The sequence below is a fragment of the Carcharodon carcharias genome, chromosome 18 (assembly GCF_017639515.1).
Source record: "Carcharodon carcharias isolate sCarCar2 chromosome 18, sCarCar2.pri, whole genome shotgun sequence".
In the NCBI taxonomy this organism is placed as follows: Eukaryota; Metazoa; Chordata; class Chondrichthyes; order Lamniformes; family Lamnidae; genus Carcharodon; species Carcharodon carcharias.
This window is the reverse complement of record NC_054484.1, coordinates 79446812-79468903: the sequence shown is the minus strand read 5'-3', so window position 1 is coordinate 79468903 and position 22092 is coordinate 79446812. Positions and strand designations below refer to the sequence as shown.

At 39.0% G+C, this 22092-nt stretch overlaps 1 protein-coding gene across 4 annotated transcripts in view; it reads left to right on the top strand.

The window, feature by feature from the left end:
* wdr3 (WD repeat domain 3) overlaps positions 1-12003 on the top strand; it is a 192398-nt gene extending 180395 nt beyond the window's left edge. For all 4 annotated transcript variants that reach the window (XM_041211858.1, XM_041211855.1, XM_041211857.1 and 1 more), the window contains 9 exons: positions 502-636; positions 2590-2640; positions 4732-4797; positions 4909-5001; positions 7115-7162; positions 8619-8662; positions 9805-9933; positions 10140-10233; positions 11576-12003. In XM_041211858.1, coding sequence (XP_041067792.1) covers positions 502-636; positions 2590-2640; positions 4732-4797; positions 4909-5001; positions 7115-7162; positions 8619-8662; positions 9805-9933; positions 10140-10233; positions 11576-11731 — 816 coding nt within the window. In that variant the 3' untranslated portion in view covers positions 11732-12003. The remainder of the gene's footprint in view (positions 1-501; positions 637-2589; positions 2641-4731; positions 4798-4908; positions 5002-7114; positions 7163-8618; positions 8663-9804; positions 9934-10139; positions 10234-11575) is intronic.
* Positions 12004-22092: the final 10089 nt, after the last annotated feature.

Sequence of the window (22092 nt, the reverse complement as noted above, 5' to 3'; positions counted from 1 at the left end):
GAAATGCTGAAAACTGTAAACTCTCAGAAAATTACTTCTAATAAATGAATTTTGGAGATTACTTAGTGAAATTGTAAGATTGTTTTGAGAGCTCGTCACTAAAAATTTAATAGCCCACAATTTTAGAGCTAATGTCTTCTACATTCCATTCTGTGAAAGCTACGTTAATAGTAATGTCATTGTTTTACTAGGCGGAAAAGTTCCACAGTGCAGGATCTTAATCTTGTCATTGTAAATACCAGCCTTTTAATGATTAAACTACATCCTGGAACCTGACTAGTACAAACATAATCGTCGAGCATCATTATTGTAAATATAGATTGTAATTTCCACATGAATTAGTTTTTATATTACAGCAAGTTATATGCCTCTATAGATGTGTGTACTCCTGGTAATAGTTTACAAATTATGTCTGCTTTTTTGTTCCTTTATAGATTTGTAAAGTCTGAATAATAGCCAATAAGTCTAGCTGTTATGTGTTTTCTTTTGTTCTCCAAACAGGGACATCATGGGGAGGTCTGGTGTTTGACCATCAGCCCTAATGGAGATCATATAGTTTCTTCCTCTCATGATAAATCTCTACGGCTGTGGGAGCGAACAAGAGAGCCGATTATTCTGGAGGAAGAGAGAGAATTGGTAATTTGTCTTTAACTGTTGTTGGAGGGAGAAACAAGCCATTGTTGTTTAATAAAAAATAGACCTGTGAAGGAGCAGAGTAAAGGCAGAGCATGTGTGCACATGTATATTCTCAGGTTAGCTAATTCTCGGGGAAAATGGGGTGCATAGTGGAGAAATAATTGGCCATTAACCTTTGCAACCTGGGTTCAGATAGCGCAAAACTGATGGCATGCAAGTATCATTGTCTGTTGGCTGTGAGCTTGTGCTATTGAGAATCTGGTTTGAGACTGCTCAAATTCAGACCATCCATGTTTCAATGCCATTCCTCTTCGGAATAGATTCATTAGCAACAACAACTTAGATTTATACAAGGGCATTGATTTAGGAAAATGTCCCAAGGCACTTAACAAGACCATTATCAAACAAATTTGACACTGAACCACAGGAGGAGATTTTAGGCCAGATAATTGAGAACTTGAGCAAAGCGGTAGGCTTTAAGGAAGACCTTATAAAAGGAGAAAAGTTTAGAAAGAAAATTCCAGAATTTTAGGGCTTAGGCAGCTGAAGGCATGGTGCCAATGGTGGGGCAGTTAAAACCAGAGATGTGTGAGGGGCCAGAATTAGAGGAGAGCCCGCATCATGGAGGGCTGTAAGGCTGAGGAGGTTACAGAGGTAGGGTGGGGGAAGCACAAGGTAAGGTAAAATCAGGGAGAGCTTTGAAAACAAGGGTGAGAATTTTAAAATTTCGGAATTAACAGACCAAGAGCCAATATAAGTCAGCAATCACAGATAATGAGTAAACAAAGCTTGTTGCGAATTAGGATACAGGCAGCAAATTTTTGGATGAGCTCAAGTTTACAGAGATTGGCCAAGAAAGTATTGGAATAGTTGAGTCTAGAGGTAACAAAAGCATGGATGAGCGTTTCAGCAGCAGGTGAGCTGGGCTGGAGTAGAGTCAGGCGATATTACAAAGTGGAAGGGGGCGGTCTTGATGTGGGAGAGGAAAATGTGCTCAAATATGACACCAATGTTGCAGATAGTCTGGTTTGGCCTCAAAATAAGTACGTGGCAGAGGGGTGGAGTCAATGGCTAGAGGAGTTTGCAGCAGCACTTAAGACAATGATTTGAATCTTCCCAGTATTTAGTTGGAGAAAATTTAAGTTGAGCAAGCAGCATGACAAATCAGACAGTGAAGGAGTCGAGAGAATTGCTGGTGAGGTGGAGCTGGGTATCATTGGTGCACAGGTAGAACCTGACACTTTGTTTTGAGGAGCAGCATGTGGATGAGAAATAGATGGGAGCCAAGGGTAAATCATTGGGGGACCAGATGTGGGAATGGAAAGAGAAGCCATATCTGGTGATTCTGTGGCTACAACTGGATAGATGGCAACGGAATCAGGTTCTAGCAGCCCGATCCAACATAAATTCCACCTTATAGAGAAGGAACAGGGCTTATGGTGCTGGATTAACAACTGAGAGGTTAAAGTTCAAATCTGACCTTGGCAAGTTGTGAAATAAAATAAGTGTGGTCATTTGTGAGCTGGCACTAAGAAAGTTGCTGGATATTGTAAAAATCCAACTGGTTCACTGATGTCCTTGAGGAAAGAGAAACATCTACCCCATCCGCTCTTGTCTACATGGAACTCCAGACCCACTAGATGTGGTTGAGTTGATGCCCTCAGGTGATGCCCAGCAGTAGTTCTTGGTCAAGCAGCAAGAAACTGAGCTGTAATGCTGGCAGTATGGATACTGTGATGAAAATCCCAACCAACTCTGCAGGGGTAGGAAGAGGGAGTTCTGGCCCTAAATTTACTGGAATAAATATTCTAAAATTTAAGCCAGACTTCTTTCAAGTTTTCCCTGCTAGTTGTATGGAGAATTGAGCTGCCAGTTGTATATTGAAGAGTACATCATTTGGTTTAGAATTATTGCAATTTTCAAATTAACTCTTTAATAAACTCTTTCCCACAGCAAAGGGAGGCAGAATTTGAAGAGAGTATGGGAAAAGGAGATGAACCTGTGGTGAGTGTCTTGCTAATGGAATAGTCTCATAATGTTCTCTTTATGGTGTTCCGTTGGAATTCACAGTTACATTGTCAGAGTTGAGGCAAACCTGTGAGCTTTTCCTATCTAGAATATATTAAAACCTCTCTGTCTGTATACAACCCAGTTATCCCCTGCTCTGTAACTCTACCTGAAGGCTACATGCAAGATCATGGGAGATCAGCTTGTATTTCATCATTCTTTTGAACAGATGCTATATATATAGCGTCTCACGCTACGGCCAGGTGAGAAGTGGTAGAATGGATCTCCTGTCTTTCCGTGTCTCAGTTGACCAGAGTGTTTAAAAGAGTTTGCTTTTCAATTTAGTGAGTATTTAACTGTTTAAGTGCTGTGACTGTAGAAGACACACACAGACAGGTTTTATTTTAAGTTTTAAAAGAAAAGGGAATAGTGTTTATTGTCCTTAACATCCAATAGATAAAGAATAATAAAAATGCCCCAACTCTCACTCCCACATGCATCCAAGAGACTCTCATGCACACAAAAGTAGGTTACAAGGAGGGAGGGTAGATTAAATTGTTTAAGTGTGGCCAAAAGAAAGTCAGTCATATATGGATCCTGTAAGTTAATGCATTGGATAGCTTCAAGCCATGTTCGGTGATTTTTCCTGTTTCTGCGCAGCGACAATTTAAAGTCTTGACAGATGATTTCTGTCTTTTCCTCTGAATTCAGCAGCAGTTTATTTTACATTGAAGATGCTGCCTGTGGTGTTTGGCTGGCCAGATACAGGAAGGTTCATACTTACAAAATGGCTGGAGACAAGAGGGGACCATGAGTACTCTTCTTGCTGTTACCCACTTGTGGGTTGTCTGACAATGATCTTGAAAAAAGTTTTTTTTCCAACACAGAGGATTAACTTGCTATCACATGACCTCAATTCACAAACTAGCCAGTTACCAAATACGGTCACAGCAGGCTAAGGCACTCTCATTCCAAGTCCATTGTTTAAAGTGATTAGATGGAATAGTTGGTGGAGCCCTCTTATTAGCCAGATTCCATTGTGCAAAGTGACTGAGTTTAACAGCTTGTCCACACCCACCTGAATAAACAAATTATGTCAGGATTATGTGAGTAGTTCAGGGGATGGGCATTCATACTAGTTTAAACTGACTGTCCTGGTGGACTGCTTGTTGACAGCATGACTCCTTTCTGATAGCTGTGAAAATCACTACCTTCAACACCTCTGTGTTCTTTTGTCTGTGACATCTTTTGATTATCTGCTCCTATCACTGCTTGTTTGTCCATACAACCACACCCCCCCTCCACTTCTCTCCCCCACTCCAACCCCCACCCCCACCCCCCCACCTTAAACCAGCTTATATTTCACCCCTCTCCTTGGATTCACTTAGTTCTGTTGAAGGGTCATGAGGACTCGAAACGTCAACTCTTTTCTTCTCCGCCAATGCTGCCAGACCTGCTGAGTTTTTCCAGGTAATTCTGTTTTTGTTTTGGATTTCCAGCATCCACAGTTTTTTGTTTTTAAATTATGTAAGTGTTTGGCCATTTTGGGAATTGATCAAGTCACTTAAAAGTACTGTTGTCTGTCTTTTTGAAACTTATCCACTTATCATGTGGATTCAGCCCACTCAGTAAGTAAAGTCATTTTTGACATAAAACATAGCTTTATAACACTTATTATAAATTTCTTGTTCTTTGCAATTTCCCATTGGAAGTCTTACTAAAATCCTTGAACATATACTAATGTGGGTTAACTTCGATGGATGACCATCCTGCTTACTGGATTTGATCCTTGGAAGTGTTGTCCCGATTGTTCACTTAACTAACAGTGTTAGCTAAGTACAAGTGGGAGATTTTTATATTGCCCCTCTAGAACCTTGTGTACTAACTAGGATTGCAGAATTAAATGTCAGGCATATATGATAACTATTTCTCTCACTGGAGGATTTAAGCCATTTCACCATTTTTTCTAGTTAGTTATCCATTTTTGTGACTATGAGGTCTGGATAGCTATTACAGGGCCTGTTGGTCAACTGTTTTTGAAACAATGCAACTAAGGAGTTTTCTCTGAAATTGTCTTTCACCTTACAGGTTCCTGGAGAGAAAGAAGGGGAAGCAGGCTTAGCTGGGAAGAAGACTATAGAGACCGTTAAAGCTGTAAGAATGTAGAACCTAATAATGTGTTACAAGATTGATAGAATACTCTTGTGTTTTTTAAAATGAGAATTGTGACCTCCACTGTGCTCAGTTGTTGAATGTTCTTGGCAGGCTGAACGTATTATGGAAGCTATTGAACTGTACAGGGAAGAGACCAAGAAACTGGAGGAATACAGTAGTACCTGTAAACTCGCAGGCAAAAAGGTTGGACCTGTTCATATTGTGATTAGATAATTCCTTATTTGGACAATTATTTACCAAAGCAATGTAATGTGAATGCCATCCAGCTCAGTGAATAGCAGTTCTGGAATATACTTGTAGGCAAGAATCTTCCTGATCCCGTGGAGGCCACTTTGAAGGCAGAACTGGGTGCAAACTTGAAGGTTAAGGCGTCAAATCGGTGGGCCAACATGTTCCTTCTCCCAGGCAATCTTGCCAGAGGTGGTTGGACATCAATAGTGCCCACCTACCTGGCATCAGTGGGTAGCCACGAATGATCAGCCACTAATGAGGGGAAGGGGGAGAACTCCACCAGGAACTTCTGGGTATCAGTGTGGTCTCCCGCTGAGTCCCAAGCCTAGCAGCACCAGAGAGGTGGCCTCCCAGTGGCAAGCCAGGTGACTATCAGAGGTAAGGGCTGAGGGTAAGAAAGACTTTACTCATGGCCCAAACTTATCTTCCAGATGGGTTTCCGCTCTGCTCTGATGGGCCTACCAGCGTCTTCCCTCCTTATTTTTGAAATTTTATGCATACGTCCATTTTGAGGCACCCTCCTTTCTAGCTGCACAGTGTCCACATCTACCAGTGAGGCTGTGGGCCCTCTGATTGGCCTGCAGCCTCAGGAACCTGCCAACAGCCCTTAATTGGATGGGGGAGGTGGCCAATTAGGTGGCCATCTCCTGAAGATTCTGCTGGAATACACATTGCAGACTCACGCGAGCTCAAGACCCGGAAGGCAAACAATCATCAGAAAATTATACCCAGAGAGTCACCAAGATGTTCACTGACCTATAATTAGCATTCCCACAAACAATTTAGCCTGACACCTGACAGCTGATCATCTAATAGGATATACAAATGCAACTGTCCAATCAACCAGCTATAACCATAAATACTGTTCTATGATTGGATAACTTGAAGACATTCCTCCTATTTCCAGCTAATGGTGTTACCAGATTAATCAGCTCTTCCTTCTCATCTTAATTTTGAACCATAGCTGGCCTTTTATAACTGAGTTACACTTGTCTTTAGTTTCGTGAAATGAATTGGAGCAAGTAACTGATGTGAGGGTTGGAGAACCATTCGAACACTGTAATATTCAATGTAAGAATGAAAAAGACAGTCAAGTGTCTGCCGGACTGGAAAAAAGGCAAAATTCAGTGATATGAAAGGAGAGCGGGCCCACGTTAACTGGGCAAAAATGCTCACAAACAGATCAACAAACAGAAATCTTCAAATGTGAGATGGAAAGAGTGCAAAATACTTTTTCTCAGCTTTTGTGTTGCTCTCTGCTATGTCTTTTCATCCTCAACTATTTGCATATTCTTTTGTTCTTTCAGTTTCTTTTCATTGCCTCACTGATGATCTTTTAAACCATTTTAGTTTTCTGTGAAGCAGGTCGTTCAGTCCACTAACTATTTGAGTGGTTTGTCTGCTACTTCTTTACCTCTCCATTTATTTCCCTCTGCTTACTTTCTAACCACACCAAAGTACTTCTTGTTCTTAATTTTCAGTCCCAATGAAGAATCGACACCCAAAATGTTTACATTATTTTGTTTTCCTCTTGGCAGATTTGACTGGCCTTCTGCTTCCAGCGTTTCTCTGCCATTATTTCAGATTTCCAGTATTTGCATTTTCTTCCTTCAGGTGCATTATTGGATATTTTTGTACATCCAGTGATGTAAACAGGATACAGTGCCTTTATTTTCAAGAAATGGGTTATATACCCTTACAGATTTTTCCTATCCTAGCTTTTGGTGAAGCTTATTAATGGAAAATAAATATAATTTATGTTCAGGGCAATATGTGTGATGGCTTCCTCAAATCGGAGACAGGAATTTAAAAAACTACAGATTTTCAAAATCTGAAACAAAAACAGAAAATGTGGGAAGCACTCAGCAGGCCTGGTAATATCTGTAAAGAAAGGAAAGAGTTAACTTTCAGATATAACCCTTCATCAAAACATAGTCAGAAATGGGAATGATAATCTGTCCTTGTGTTATGTTACTGAAGAATATAATGTCCCATTTTAGCTTATTAGCATTGGCTATGTTTGAGATTCTTGGAAAATAACTTGTATAACCTTCTTCCTTCCCAGCTGCCACCACCTACGAACCCTATACTGGCCGCGTATGGAAACATCTCTGTAAGCAGTTCTAATTCTTCCCGGATGTTTGTGATTTTTGTTCCAGTTTGTAAACGCTATGTTATCTAACTGTCTACATTGTAATTTTGAGTTTTGTAGACTTCATCCTCATACAAAATCAGAATATAGCCAATAAAGGGTTTTCTGATTTTGGGGGATACAGCTCCTTGGGGAGGGCAGGATATCTTCTGGCATAACTGAGGCAAACAAGGATGGAGATATGCTCAAGGATGCAATCCACTGTGTCTCTGTCTGCCGCTTTTTCAGAAGACAGGTGTCTACTGCAGCAGGAAGAAGATGTTTTTCTCCCCAAGTTACTATGATACTACTGGAGCATAGTTGTACGCTGAGACTACTTGCCAATTAATCCTTTAAGGTTCCTACTGTGGCAATTGAATATTGCATACTGGGGTCTAACAGACACCCTCTAAAACCAGTAGTCAAACTAAGCAAAAGACCAATCACAACAGGAAGCCATGTTTCCCTCATTGGGCTGTCATTTGCATGGCCTTTTGTGGGCATGCACGGGGCTGACTCTCTGGAAAAGACGACGGAGGGAGGTGGAACACAGATTTCTGAGCCCACTGGCAGTCCACCCGAGCCCAGTTGTGGACGTGGCTTGAAAACCTATGTTAATAAGTGGACACACTTAAGAGAGAATGCAGTCAGTGCTGTAAGATATTTTGCATGTGAATGCCTTATAGTTAAAATCTTATTTTGCTATTTTACAATCTTTATCATTACATTCATTTTCTGCCTCTTAGGAGGAATATTACATCAGGGTACTGGTTAAAGTGTACTGATTTTATAGCTCTTCTTACTCCAATTTTAGGAAAGAATATTTCCTTTAATTTGAAGCAATGCCACTTTGCCAAAATAATTTGTTTCAAGGCTAAAGCAGTTATTAAGGCCTGAAAGTATTTCCAAACGGTTTTGTTTATGTTGTCTCTGGTAATGGGTAAGCTTTTTTTTATTCATTCACGGGATGTGGGCATCGCTGGCTGGGCCAGCATTTATTGCCCATCCCTAGTTGCCCTTGAGAAGGTGGTGGTGAGCTGCCTTCTTGAACCGCTGCAGTCCATGTGGTGTAGGTATAGCAACAGTGCTGTTAGGAAGGGAGTTCCAAGATTTTGACCCAATGACAGTGAAGGAATGGCGATTATATTCAGGATATATTCAGTCAGGATGGTGAGTGACTTGGAGGGGAACTTCCAGGTGATGGTATTCCAATCTATCTACTGCCCTTGTCCTTCTAGGTGGTAATGGTCGTGGGTTTGGAAGGTGCTGTCGAAGGAGCCTTGGTCAGCTAATTTTAAAGTAATTTAAACTATTCATGTAAAAAAGCAAATTGAATCACAGTACGTTTGTGGCAGGTAGAATTCAGATGGTGTTATATTGAATAATTCAATGTGTCGGCTGGTTTTGGTATTTAAGTAATTTCTTATGCTTTTCTCAGCCATCCCGCTATGTATTGGATGTTATTCGGAAAGTCAAATCAAGGTGGGTAATAATATAATATGGAATTTCATACTAAACTAAATCCACAGCCTTCTGAATCAAATGAACTTTCGTCTCTGAGTCAGAAGTTTTTGGTCTTGAGCCCCATGTCAGATAGCTGAGCACAAAAACTAGGTTGACACTCTAGTGAAGTACTGCGGGAGAACTACATTGTCTGAGGTGCTGTTCTTTGGATGAGGCATAGCTCTGAAGGTCTGCCCTCTTGGGTAAATGTAAAAATTCCTATGACACTCGTCAAGAAAGCACACAGAAGCTCTCCTGGTATCCTGGCCAATATTTTTTTTCCCTCAACCAACATTTTACATAAAACATATTACCTAGTCACTTGTCTCATTGATTATGATGCACTTTGGGATATCCTGTGTTTATGAAAGGCTCTATCTAATTGCAGTTTAATTTGAACATTACTGTCACTGCTTCCATAACCCAAAACTGCAGGATCTCTAATGTCTATCAAGTTAATTAAGCTTCTTTTCTTCGAATCCACTACAAGTGGTTTTATCCCAGTTTGCACCACAAATAGCCTTTTTTTAGTTGATCCATTTCTATTGCTCTGTGAAAAGTTTGTAGGGCATGCAGTTGTTGTAATGTACAATTTTTTGATAGTGAAGGGGAGCAACAGTCAGCATGTTGTACTGGCTTTGTTTGTTCTGCTCCTGACCAGCCAATTCTAGGGACCTTCTAGCCCCAAATGCAAAACAATGGCAGGAGGCACTTCAACTTCACACTTTAATTGCCCAGATGGTTTTGTCTCTCTTGGCTTAGCAGCAGGATTGAACTACTGTGTTACATATTCATGCTAGAGTTGAACTTGTAAAACTGCTTCTGGACTATGAGATTTGTTGGTTTGCTTTATTAAATATTCAGAATTAACCTACATATTATGACTACAGTTCACTTTCATCCTTTTCTTAACCTCAAAGAATTATTATCATGGTATATGCTTAAACATTCTGGTATCATGGCAATAACGATGTTTGTAAATATTCACTAGTGACTTGAACTGATGTAGGCTGGATAGTCATAAAATTAAGGGAAATATAGGAAACAAATTTTGAATTGTGCATACTTAAAATTTTAAATGTGTGCATTTTCTGATCATTTTTGTCTTTGGTCTTTTCTAGTGAAATGGAGGAATCCCTACTCGTCCTACCTTTTTCCTACATTCCCGACCTGCTTACTTTATTTAATGAGTACATTCAGCTTTCTCTAGAGGTTGAACTCATTTGCCGTTGTCTTTTCTTCCTGCTGAGGTAGGTATTCAGACAGAAACATTTTTGATTCCCTTTTCCTCATCATCACAAAAGTTAACCACCTTGTTCATTTAGACTCTTTAGCAGGTAAAGGGAATGGATTGGCTTGAATAACATTTTAACCTTAAAACAGGGTAAAAATCAAAATGGACATGAGCAGTGCAAAACTTAATCAACTGTTTGTGAATTCTGTTTTTTTTCATTAGGATTCATTTTGGACAAATCACAAGTAATCAGATGCTCCTTACAGTTATTGACAGTTTGAGAAAAAACACAATCGGAAAGATCAATGAAATTAAGGTAAGGTTGCTGTTCTTCTATAACTAACCAAAAGTTAATGAGTGTAAACCAAGTAAATTGCAAGGTAAACAAACAACAATGAACCTGCTAAAAGTGACGAAGTCCCTAAAGAAAACTAATAAATTGTACAAAGAGCATACTAATTTCACACAGGGACGAAATTATAATGAGCTATTTTTTATTGGGTGGACTTTAGGAGCCATGCAGAAAACAAAGCATGCAGAGGGGCTTTCAATAGCATTGTTTTTTTTTCATGATGCACTGTGAATAATTATGTTGGAAAATGTCATAAGCACATTGTGCTCCTGGAAGTATTCCTTTCACTTAGTGATTATGCCAAGTTTGAAAGTGTTGTAAATAAACAATCTTAATGGATTTTTAACAAAGCTGTTTAAATATTCTAACCAAGTATTTATTTTAAAAAGTCTACAAAAGCATTTTTTGTGAGCAATGTGTTTTAAAAATCCTGAATAAGTATTATTGTTTTGGACCATGAAAGGGACATCTTCATTCTCATAATAGGCCAGTGTTCTGTGAACATTATTATGGATAGTAACTTTGTTTATTGGTATAGTCAAGTTAGAGGGGAAAACAGAAAGCTTATTCCTTCTGAGGCATTTAACGTTACTGCAGAAAGAGCTTGTGCTCAATTGAACATATACTGGCAAAGCCTGAGTTGCTTGAAAATTGAGCAAGGCAACCAACAAGGAAGAGATGAAGCACAGTGTAAAAATCGCAGGAAACAGATCAAGAAGCTACAGGAAGATAATAGACTCTTGGATTAGACCACCCAGGACTGACCAATAGAGAAAGTTCCAGAGAACAGTGTAAATCATTGGGTCAATGATCAGTAAATTATGTATAGTTTAAAAATATGTGCATGAGTTCTGAGGAGGGACCTCCTGGAATATTTTCAATGAAGATCCTTTGATTGAAAGGCCAGTTAATGGCAGGACTTCCAACTGTCACCAATGGGGCCTTGCAGAGATAACTGAGAAGGCTGTGGAATATTTGGAACTCTAGACCTGCTCCTGTTTGCAGTGTTATCCTATTGCTTATAAAGCTATGGTTTTCATTTGCGTAAAAACATGGAATAAAGTTACTCCGACTTTGTAGAGAAATATCCTAAAACTAATATTTCACATAGAGTGTAAGGATAATACACTTGCAATTTGTTCCATCGAAGCTTTTGGGCTGCAGGATCAATCTCTGATAATATTGCAGTTGGCCTGATGCATATGTTAGTTCCATTCATTAAACAAATTGACAATGGCAGGGATGTTTCATGAATAGATTTGAAATCTCACCTCACTGTTTCATTTTTATTTCTCTCCTGTAACAGGATGTCATTGGCTTCAATATGGCTGGACTTCAATTTTTACAAAGGGAAATAGAAGCTAAAGAAGATGTAACCTTTTTTGCTGATGCAACTGAGAGATTCAAAGAGAAGAAAAGGAAAAGAAAGATACGAGAGAGGGCTGTTCTGATGGTTGTCTAGGGTTCATGCAAGGGTCTCCAAATTTAATTTGATATTGCACCATATAATGTCACAATACACTAAGGAAAGCTGGCACAACAGAATTGAGAAAAATGTACATCTGATCCAGAAACATCAAAAAATTGTATTTTCCATTTCACACTATTCATCCAAATTTATACCATGTACAATATAACTGAGCTTTTATGCATTTATTTGGATTCTTCTGTAATACAAACACCAGCTTAGCAGCTCACATGTAAATGTGGTTTAATAAATGCTTAGTTTTTTAAGTATTCTTTCTGTGAAATATAACAAGCTTCCATAAGTTACCCACTTTAAATTTTCTATATGAGGCAGTTACCAGGAATTACTGCAATAATTTCGTTCCTCTTAGCTGCCTTAGTGTTTAAAAATTTAGGGGTCATGAGTTCTTATTTCACCACGTCAACTTAAAAATTTGAGTTTAGTTTTTTAAAATAACAATCTGAAATCAGTAAACTCAACCACACAACTATAAGATACTAAAAAAATCCAGCTAGTTCACTGATATCCATTAAGGAAGGAAACCTGTTTATCGACGTGATCTGATTTATATGACTCCAATTCCACACCTTTGTGGTTGACTCTTAACTGTACTATGAAGTCCTAAATGCCAACTTTATCAGTGACACCCACATTTTAAGAGCTTTCCAACAATTCCTAACCTTATATAAACTACCGTTTTGAGCAGAATGCAGAAGCTGACCACTGGGATGGGGAGTTGGCCCCTTGCTGCCTGAGAGAAGGCTGCCGGCAACACAAAGTCCAGGACAAAGGATGTTGCAAGATTCTTGTGGGTGAAAAGGCAATGGATCATAGATCCACAGAAGCTCAGATTTTCCTTGTGTGGCCTTGAGGAGCACTCCTGCACCTTCTGGTCCCATAAGTATTCTGAATTTACTGATGAAGGCTTTGCTGGATTCATGACTGCATCACCTGGCTTTGATTTTGCATTTATAACTGAGGCTCCTGTCAGAGTCCCAGCAGGACCCTCATCTGCTAGCAGAGGCAGTGACAGTGAAAGGAAGAAATCGGGCTGCTCCATTTTACTGCCTTTACCCACCAATCAGGAAGAGAGAAGTTGTCCTTTGAGTATCAGTGCGCTATTGTATCAGAATGGCCATGATTCCCAAGCCTGGTCCTTTCCTGCAGGGGTCACAGGATGGCGATCAAGAATGGGAAAATGTTGCCTTTTTATAAGATAACGAATGATTGAGGCTATTTATAAACGCTCAGTCTTTGTTTTATTTGATTTCAGGACAAAATAGACCTGCACTTCCTCAAATGAGTGTTGTGCTTGTATTTTTAAATATTCAGTAGATACATTTTACATTTTCTTTTTAAAATGTACAGCGCACAAAGGGCCAATTAAGTTGTCATCCAAGGGGAAAGCTGCTCAGGATAATAGCACCAAATACCTTTGACTGTACTGCAGTTTGACTGCAATGGGCTGACACTAGAGGGGGATCTTGCTCTTATAATGATTATTGATGTATAGCAGAGGCACCTTTACTCTGCTTCTGACAGTGCAGTTCATAAGTGGGAAAGTTAATGATGACAGGAAAGGCTGTTTCCATCCAAATATCATTGCAGTCTGGGCAGGATCAACTAAAATAGTGCAAAAGATCACAGAAAGGAGTTCTGCCCATAACCATTTGCACTTGAATTACCACGACCTTTTATGCTGGTTCAAAAGTCAATTTTCCCCAAGACAATCCCTGTCTACAAAATTGACCATGCTCCCAGGTTGGCATGGCAAGTTTTCACCAATTGTGTCTGTTCGGAGATGTTCAAAATGTTGCACTTAGAATTTTGAGTTCACAAGTATCCAGGGTCGTAATAACCCAATGTTAATGACCTGAAACTGCTGTGACCAACAGCTAAGTGAAATACAGAACTTGAGTACTGCTGAAAAAAATAGACATGCCTAAGCCTTTCATCTTGCACTCATCAGGACACTTGCAAGAATAACAATATAAGGGGGGAAACAACAATTTATATTGTATGCGAAGAGAGTGCTGATTGGTTGGCAAGTGGCGTTGCCATGGAGAATGCACCACTGATGGTGACTGACAATTAACTGCTAAGCATTGTTCGAAATTTAAACCAGGCAGCTTGACCCTGATTGGTCAAGGCATTGCCCTAAGGATTGAGCCAGTGAAAGGCTATCACTTATTTTGTTTAGCTCAAACAGGTGCAACGTATGCACGTGTTCTTTCTGTCCATAAAGAACAGGGCCCTGTGTATTAATATATGTAGCTTCTAGTGCATGCAAATGTGTCACATTGTGAGCCTGACTGACGAGATTGTCAGTCGCAATGTGCTGCAATTGCATGTACTGGAAGCTACATATATTAATACACAGGGCCCTGTACTTTGTAGACAGAAAGAACAAGTGCATACATTGTACCTGTTTCAGCTAAACAAAATAAGTGATAGCCTTTCACTGACTCATTCCTCAGGGCAATGCCTTGACCAATCAGGGTCAAATTGCCTGGTTTAAATTTCAAACAATGCTTGGCAGTTAACTGTCAATTGTCATCAGTGGTGCATTCTCCATGCAATGCCACTTGCCAACCAATCAGCACTCTTCACACAGTATAATTGTTGTTTTCCCCCTTATATTGTTAGTCTTGCAAGTGTCCTGATGAATGCAAGATGAAAAGCTTAGGCATGTCTCTTTTTCAACAATAGTTAAGTGAAGACTCACGCATGTCTGTTTCTGATACTAATTGTACAATTACTTCAAATTCAGCTTAAATGAGTTTAAATTCAGTTAATTGATCTGTCCTTGATATATTAGACACATTACCAGCAATCAAGTGAAACCATTGATTGGCCTGTTTTTTAAGCTGCAGAAATTATTTGAACAAATTTTTAGTTTAAATTAGTTTAATTCAATAATCTTGAAACCCACGTTCCAGTCAATAATTAATTATGCTCGCTAACATTGCTTGATTATGCTGATTCATGGGAGATTTTACATTTGAACATATGGACGTAAGTTTGAGTTGAAACTTGTGTTACACCCTCATCAAAACAGACAATTTCCAGCACAATTTGAATGCATTTCCTGATTATGTCATTAGTGAAAACTCTAGGCCAGTGTGTTTAACCCGCAGATATGACCAGTTCTGTTTTGGTGCCATCTGATATCCTTGGTGCCCCTTCTTTGTTCTTCATACAGAATAAGGGATTGGCCATTTAGGACTGAGACAAGAGATCTCTTCATTCAAGGATTATGAATCTTTGGAAATCTCTACCGCAGAAGGCTGTGGGTGCTGCTGTTGAGCATATTCAAGGCTAAGATCGATAGATTTTTCGATACTAAGGAAATCAAGGGATATAGGGAAAGTGTGGCAAGATGTAGCCGAAGTACAAAATCAGCCATGAGCTTATTAAATGGTGTAATAAACTTGGGTCAAATAACTCATGCTTCTAGTTCTTATGTTCATCCTCCTCCATTAAATACAGGGGAATAGAGAACTGAAACCATTGCTTGCAGCAATGTTGTAGGAAAAGGAAGTGATAGTGTAGTTTTAAGATGCTTAATACTTAATGGTCCTTTAATACCTATTTGAAATGGGAGTAACACATTCATGGTATGAAAAATCACAATTCCCTATGAATGGTTATTTTCACTGGATTTAAGAGTATAAATACAAATGTTTTACATTCTATGACACACGTTCCCTTTATCATCCTACATGTACAGAACTGTTTTTCTGTTACGGCCTGCCCAAGTGGGTGAAAAATTAAGCTGCATCATACATTAAGATATGGGCTTCTGGTTGCCTGTCTCACTTGTAAAGATATCATGTGGCATTGTTCATACTTAAGCTCCCATTTCTATTCTTAAGACAATGAGTTCAGAGACATGCAGATTGGTGCCAGTTATGATTAAGTTTGTGAAAATCATTAATCTGTCCATGGAAAATAATTGAAATATACCAACTGGCACCACTGCTAGTGTTCAGTGAAGACATCAGGCAGATGCATTACTGTAAACTCATATCAAACAAAGCAACACAAAAGCATCTTATCATGGAATCACAGCACAGAAGCAGTACTGAGGGAGTATTGCACTGTCAGAGGTGCTGTCTTTCAGATGAGACATTAGATCAAGACCCCATCTACTCCACTTCTCGATTGATCATAACAGCATTGTATTGTAATTTATAAGAAATTCAGTGTCCATACTTAACCATTTACATGCTGATTGCAAAGAACTCACCTCAACAAGCTTTCTTGAGTTTAAACACAAAGGGGTTAGTTTTATTGAGCTAAAAACCCATGCAGATAAAGATATAAAGCAATTTAAAAAGGTAAACCCACGTGCCAAACTTCACAACACAGACAAGCATGTAAAATTACAAGTTAAACAGTAGGTTATTTTCTGGCCAAATTTAAAATTGAATGATAAAAAGTGAAAAAAAGTGTTCACTGTATGAGTCTTTTGCTGGTTATCGTAACTGAGGCAGATTTTTTCCATGGGTGGTCTTGAATTTCTAGTGGGGCTGAGGCCAATGTAAACTGAAATTTTGAGAGAGAGTCTTTTTTTAAATGCAATCATCTTTTTCAAAAGTCAAAAGTGTGATGGATTCCAAACTGTAATAAAGATAAGACTCCGAACTTGCAAACAGGGGGGAGAGAGAGAGGGATGATATTGCTGCTCCATTGGCAGGTTTCTTCTAGACTGGTTATAGCAGCTTGGGTGTGTAGTAATAGACATTTCAAAATGGTTATTCTGGTCACATGACCTCTCCCTGTAGTGAGTATTCCACAGAAGATTAGTTCATGTTTGGACAGACCCTTTCAAGTATTTCTCCAATTCACTTTTGAAAGTTATTGAACCTATTTCCACACTCTTTTAACCAATGCATTCCAGATCATAACAATTCATTGTGTACATTCTTGTTAATCTTCACTTCTGGTTCTTTTGCCAATTATCTTAAATATATGTCCTCCAGTTACTGCCCCTTCTGCCACGGAAACAGTTTCTCCTTATTTACTCTATCAAAACCCTTAATACTTTTGGACATCTTTATAAAATCTTGCCTTACTCTTCTCTGCCCAAAAGAAAACAAGCTTGGTTTCTCTCGTCTTTTTACATTCTGAAGTCTTTGATATCCTTGGCAAAGTGTGCACAGAATTGAAACACACTGATTTATAAATGTTCAGAATAATTCCTTGCTTTTGTACACTGTGCTTCTGTTTATAAAGCCAGGGGTCCTGTTTGCCTTTTTTAACAGCCTTCTCAACCTGCCACCTTCAAAGAATTGTGCAAGTGCATGCCCAGGTCTCTCTGTTAACACACCACATTGAAAACTCTGCCATTTTGTTTATATGACCACTTTCAATCAGAATTGATCACTTCTCTTCATTAAATTTCACCTGCCATGTGTTTTCCCATTTCAACAGTCTTGTCTATGGCTTCCTGAAATCTGTAACTGTCCCCATCACAGCTGCATTTCTGAGTTTTGTATCATCTGTAAACTTTGAAATTATGCCCAGCATTCCCAATTCCAAGCCATTAATAAATAACAAAAATAACGGTGTTCCCATACCAATCACTAGTGGACACCATTGCAGAATTCCCTCCAATCTGAAACACATCCATTTTCCACTACTGTGTGCTTTCTGTTCTTAAGTCAATTTACTATCCACAGAGCCATGGGTTTCAATTTTGGTATCAGGTTGTAGATATGGTACTTCATCAAACATTTTTTGAAAGTCCATATTCACAAAATCTACCCTTATCTCCTCTCTTCATCAAAACACGCAATCAAATTAGTCAAACATGATTTACCTTTAACAAATTAGTGCTGGTTGTCATTTATTGACCATACTTTTCCAAATGATATTTAATTTTGTCTTATTATCTCTAAAAGATCTTAAAATTAATTTGTTCATGACAAATTGCTGATTGAAGAATGCATTGAGTGCTCAGTACATAAGAACAAAATAAATAGGAGCAGGAGTAGACCATTTGGTCCCTTGAGCCGTCCCCACTATTCAATAAGACCATGGCTGATCTACCTCAACTGCTCTTTCCTGCCCCATTTCCATATCCTTTGATTTCCTTAGTGTTCAAAAATCTATTGATCCCAGCCTTGAATATACTCAATGACTAGAATATCCATAACTCTCTGAGGTAGAAAATCCCAAAGACTCACAACCCTGAGTGAAGAAATTTCTACAAATTTAAGTCCTAAATGGCTTACTTCTTATGCTGAGACTATGAACTCTCCAGACAGGGGAAGCAGACTCTCAGCAACTAGCCTGTCAAGCCCTCCAAGAGTTTTATGCTTTCTTCCACCACATAAGGAAGCTGAAAATGTCACCCCACGAGACCAGCCTATGCAGATTTGCTTGCATAGAAATAGATTTACTTGCAGATAAAATAATACACAGAAGCAGAAACATAAACAAAATGCTTAACAGCATAATGCTTGTGCTGAGGTCTGGAGTAAGCTAAAAAAGCTTAATATACTCTTCTAAAGTTGTCTTTTGTGGACTCTTAGGGCATAACTTATTTAAACAAAGCAGACGAGCTTCATACTCCAATCAAGTATTCAATTAGTCAACTTTAAGGAGGCAATGCCGTACATGGCATATGTGAGTCACACATTCAAAGAACCTAAATTCTTTTATTTTAAAGAGAATTGAAAACTATGTGGGGGTCATTTTGATGTGAAGCATACAACAAAGAGTTGGTGGACACAGTATTCCCAGTGCATACTAAAAGCAGCTTGCAAGAGACTTGAACCATTTTCATAGTCCGGTCTCATTTAAAAAATGCAGCAAGCTGCCAGTGCAAACAAACATTGATAGCTCACTGATTGGGAAGGGCCAGGAAATTCAACAGGCCTTCTATGGAGGCAAGTGAAATCATTAAAAGGGAGAGCTAGAGCAATTGAGGGAAGAGCTAAGGAAGACAATGCAATAATTATGAGGATATTTGTGGGAGCTTAGGAAGTGTAATCATGCTCCTCTTGCTCCAAAAGGCAGCCTACAAAGCGTTTGCTCCCCTTTTCTGAGCCTCTAGTGATCCCTTTAAGTGGCTGCTTGTTATTATTGGTCAGTGAGAGGGGGATGCACGGAGCAACCATCACAGTTTCATACAAAAATCATTGAATTCCTATGTCATTGGACCTGATCAGCAAATATTAATAAAATTTCCTGCCTGTTTCCAATTTTCTTCCATCTGAAGGCCCACTTAAAAATGACAATGTGTGTACTTTTTGGGCAGGACAATGGCAGAGGATCATGATTCGGAGTCTTGTTATTGCTTTTATTCTGCTATAAGGAGATGAAAAACATTCCTTTATAGTTTATGCTTGTTTTCTTTTTGAAACTCAAGTAAATTCATTGACTTAGTTTGATTACATTACTCATTTACCCAGTAATGGTGACTTTACATGTGACAATGATTCCAATCCTAAACCACAATTATAATTGCTTTATAACTATGTGATCGAAGGGCTGTTTGCATCTAGCAGTTAATTTGCAGGCATTAGAGCATCCAAACCTTGCTAACACCATTGGCACATTGGTGAAAAACAGCGATCTAATTGAAAAGCCAATCCTTAACTCTGGGTCAAAATTTATGGATGTCAGAAGCAGTCAAATTGTCTCCAAGCAGCCATTGTAGCTTCTCAGTAGAGTGCTTGGGATACATCCTAGTTTAAAATGATACACAAGGAGACGAACACATCTCGCAGCACAAAATGCTATTTTTGTCACATATCAAGGAATTATTATTTGAATAAAGTGCGTGTAATTCTCTTTGACATTTTGTTATCTAATTGGAATAGAGACAGCAAGCTGTAGAATTATATATGGCAAATACACCAAATACAGATGATGTCCATTCACTCAAACGTTTCTTCAGACATTAACTACAACAGTACCAACTGCTGTCAGAAATAGCTTGAAAGCAAACAAATTACATGCACATGAATTGCAATCAGCAATTTGGATTATGGTAAATACATTTTTAACAATTGCACCTTGGATTGATTGGCCAACATGATATCGAACTGGAAGTTTGCTTCATGTTAAGGTAATGAGTTTACAAGTCAGCTCTGCATTAAAACATTTCACTGATTCAGGTTGTATTTTTCACTTGCTCTTGCAATTTTTTCTTCCTTTTCTCATAACGATACTAATTGCCTTGTTGGTTTATGATTCCACAGACACCTGTCATCTTTCCAAATATAGTCTTGTTGCACTTGTTGATTTCTCCCCCACATGCATACAAATTCCCTCATTGTCAAAGGCTTCTTTTATTTTTTCCATAAGACAGAAATCTACAATTACCCTGCCATTATCCAACTTCCAAAATCTCCATTCCTCTGATTCTGGCCTCCTCTGCATCCATGCTCCCAATGTCCCGCCAGTGTTGACTATGCCGTCAGCTGCCTCGACCCCACACTCTTGAAGTCTCTCTTTAAAACCCCTGCCACTCCGTCTCCCTCCTCTGACCCTCCTTAAAGCCACCTTTTTGACAAAACTTTTGGTCACCCCTATAATATCTCCATGTTTGGCCAGTGTGCATTTTTCCTTATGATTATGTGAAGAAGCAATTTGGAACCTTACTCATGTTAAATGTGCTTTATAAGTAAAAGTTGTGATTCCTACCAGATATATTTATTTTAACAAATCTGTTACTAAGAGTGCTCAGAAAATTAACACTGCAGAACAGTGTCTTCCTAACTGCCTCCTCCTTTTCTTTCCCCAGTATTCTTCTTGCCCATTCAGTATTAACAATCAATGTTAGTGTCAAACTGTCAAATTCATCCACATTGGGTTAGACAGCAATAAGTCTGCAGCTAATCATTTTGACATGGTGACAGTTTACCTTGTACGTAAATCGCTGTCTCTATTTGTTTGTGTTAGATGTATTGTCAGTCATTAATTTGTCCATTTCCAAAACTGAAACAGCCTATTGTTAGTTAGCATTTTCTTTTTCAGGTCCAAATTGTAGAATATCAGTAAAATAACTTAGTTCTTTTGGCCAAATCTACACTTTCTCATTATTTGATTGAAATACACATATATAATATATAGCGTGCTTCAATAACTGTATACAGCTCTGTATATTTAAATGCATTTAGATACGCTTTGCTGTAGTTTAGTTTTCATTCTGTCCTCATTGGAATTCTTGCTATTTCATCTTATTTGATTCTTGGTCCTTTGTAAATCAGCAACGACAGCCCAAAATAATTTTAGTTTGTCCCGTCTCAACCTCATTTCTAGCAAACACAGAAATTGAAGGGTGGGATCCCGGTGGCGGATTGTCAGTTGACATCCATTATCCCTGAGCACACCATTGTTTAGTGGGGGGCTCAGAATCACAGAATCTTTACTGTGTAGAAGGAGGCCATTTGGCCCATCATTTCTGCATGGGCCCTCTGAACATTTTAACTTAGTGCCAATCTCCTGCCTTTTCCCTATAACCTTGCACATTGTTTCTATTTACATAACCATCCAATGCCCTCTGGAATAAATCAATTGAACCTACCTCCACCGCACTTCCAGGCAATGCATTCCAAACTCGATCTACTCTCTGTGTGAAGTTTCTGCTCACCTCGCATTTTTGCAAAACACTTGAAAACTGTGCCCTCTGGTTTTCAATCCATTTATGAGCAGGAACAATTTCTATCTACTCTGTCCAGATCCCTCATGATTTTGAAAACTTCTCTCAAGTCTCCTCTTAGCTTTCTCCTCTTCACGGAACAGTCCTAATTTCTCCAATCTTTCCTGATAACTGAAGTAACTCATCCATGGAACCATTCTCGTAAACCTCTTCTGTACTCTCTCCAGTGCGTTAAACATCCTTCCTATAGGATGGCGCTCAGAACTGTACACAATACTCCAGCTGAGATCTAACCAGTGTCTTATATATGTTCATCATAACCTCCCTGCTCTTGTACTCTATGCCCCTATTAATGAAGCCCAGAACACTGTACCATTTAGAAACAGCTCTCTCTACCTATTCTGCCACCTTTAATGATTTATGTACAAATAAACCTAGGCCTCTGTGCTCCTTTAGAATAGTATCCTTTATTTTATACTGTCTCTCCATGTTCTTTGTAGCAAAGTGTATCACCTCATACTTCTCCGCATTGAACTTCATCTGCCCACTCCATCAATGTGCCAATGTCCTTTTGAAGTTCTACACTGTCCCCCTCACAGTTTATAATTCTCCCACATTTTGTCTCATCCGCAAACTTTGAAATTGTCCCCTGCACACCAAGATCTAGATCATTTACATACATCAGGAAGAGAAAGGTTCCCAATACCAACCCCTGGGGAACTCCACTACAAACCTTCTT